At 38.7% G+C, this 1847-nt stretch overlaps 1 protein-coding gene across 1 annotated transcript; it reads left to right on the top strand.

Annotated features, from left to right (window-relative positions):
* Nucleotides 7-1783, top strand: LOC107632096 (protein SRG1). Its single transcript, XM_021119963.1, has 4 exons — nt 7-422; nt 509-756; nt 825-1149; nt 1367-1783. Exons 1-4 carry the CDS (start codon nt 186-188, stop codon nt 1622-1624), a joined length of 1068 nt encoding a protein of 355 aa, XP_020975622.1. The 5' UTR covers nt 7-185; the 3' UTR covers nt 1625-1783.

The raw sequence follows: 1847 nt of genomic DNA, 5'->3' as shown, positions 1-1847 counted from the left end.
GTAAAGATAGATCCAGGCAAAGATAGGATACCTTATTTGGAGGGTTCATGAATAAAATTCATGTTTTATTTTCTGTCTTTTAGGATTTTGGTTTGTTGTGCTAGTAAAACCGTAACCACAACAATTATTTTTGGTGCAAATATTAGAAGGATTCCTGATAATCAAGGGAGAGAAGAAGGAGAAGAATGGAAGCAACATCTATTCTTGTGCCTTGTGTGCAAGAGCTAGCAAAAGAGCCATTGACCACTGTTCCACAACAATATATTCGTCCAGATCAAGACCCTCCGCTATTATCTACCACCATTAGTGAGTCTTTGCCTCATGTTCCAGTGATTGACCTGTCCAAATTGTTGTCCCAAGATCTCAAGCAATCTGAGCTGCAGAAACTGTTTCATGCCTGCAAAGAATGGGGCTTCTTTCAGGTTCTCCTGTTAGTCCTATTAGTACTTGTGAGTATGATTTCTTTTTTAAGTTTTGATGCTAGAAACTTTGTTCTTATTGGCAACAGTTGGTTAATCATGGAGTGAGCACTTCATTGGTGAAAAATGTGAAAACTGGTGCTAAACAGTTCTTTGATCTTCCAATGGAAGACAAGAACAGGTTTTGGCAGACAGAAGGAGATATACAGGGATTTGGTCAGTCCTTTGTTGTATCTGAGGCACAGAAACTAGATTGGGCAGATAGATTTTACATGATCACACTCCCATCTCACATCAGGAAACCCCATTTGTTCCCCAATATCCCCCTCCCATTCAGGTCAGTTAGTTGGCATTTAGATTTTGAGTCTATAATATGGTGATTTCATAACTTTGGTTTGAATGCAGAGATGATTTAGACACATATTCTGCAGAACTGGAAAACCTTTCCATCCAAATCCTGGAGCTTATGGCAAATGCTCTGGCAATAGACCCCAAGGAAATTAAAGAGCCATTTAAGGAAGGTACACAAATAATGAGGATCAATTGTTATCCTCCATGCCCTCAACCAGAACTTGTCATTGGCCTGAACACTCATTCTGATGCTAGTGGCATCACAATCCTACTCCAAGTTGATGATGTAGAAGGCCTTCAAATAAGAAAAGATGGCATGTGGATTCCTGTTATGCCCCTCCCTGATGCGTTCATCATCAACATTGGAGACACTTTAGAGGTACTTGACCAACAATACTCAAGCCCCACTTGACTGTTGAATTAGTCAATGTGATACTACTGATTACTGAATTAGTAGTTAGCTAGCAATAGTTTATCTATCACAAGTCATAATAGAACTCACATGAGTGAGTTTGATAGCTTATTTAAAATGAGTACATCTAACACAAGTGGATTATATTGTGACGATTTTGATGCTTGCTAACATGGTTTTGCAGATGATGACTAACGGGATTTTCCAGAGCGTTGAGCATCGAGCAACAGTTAATTCAAAGAAGGAGAGGATGTCTATAGCTACCTTTTACAGCCCTAACAGGGGGGCAATGATAGCTCCGGCGCCAAGCCTTGTTACCTCAGAAAGACCAGCGCAGTTTAAGAGTATGAGCGTAGTGGAACACTTTAGATGGTACTTGTCACGACAACTTGGTGGGAAATCACACCTTGATGAACTCAGGATACACCATGAAAATCATTAAAACATGTTAGAGGCTAGGAGTTGATTACCCTCCGTCTCTTGTATACATATATAAATTCACTCCTCTCTTGTAAGAACTCATAACAGGAGCCTGTTTCTCAAACTCAATGCTTAACCATGTTCTGCAGATCATACTCATTTGTGTGTTCTCTTTTATGTATTTACCAATGACTTTTTTTTTTTTTTTTGTAAAAATATATAAAAAAAAAAAGAATATTTTAATA

This window comes from Arachis ipaensis, chromosome B03, assembly GCF_000816755.2.
Source record: "Arachis ipaensis cultivar K30076 chromosome B03, Araip1.1, whole genome shotgun sequence".
Lineage (NCBI taxonomy): Eukaryota > Viridiplantae > Streptophyta > Magnoliopsida > Fabales > Fabaceae > Arachis > Arachis ipaensis.
Note: the sequence above shows the minus strand (reverse complement) of the source record. Positions and strands in the feature narration are given on the sequence as shown.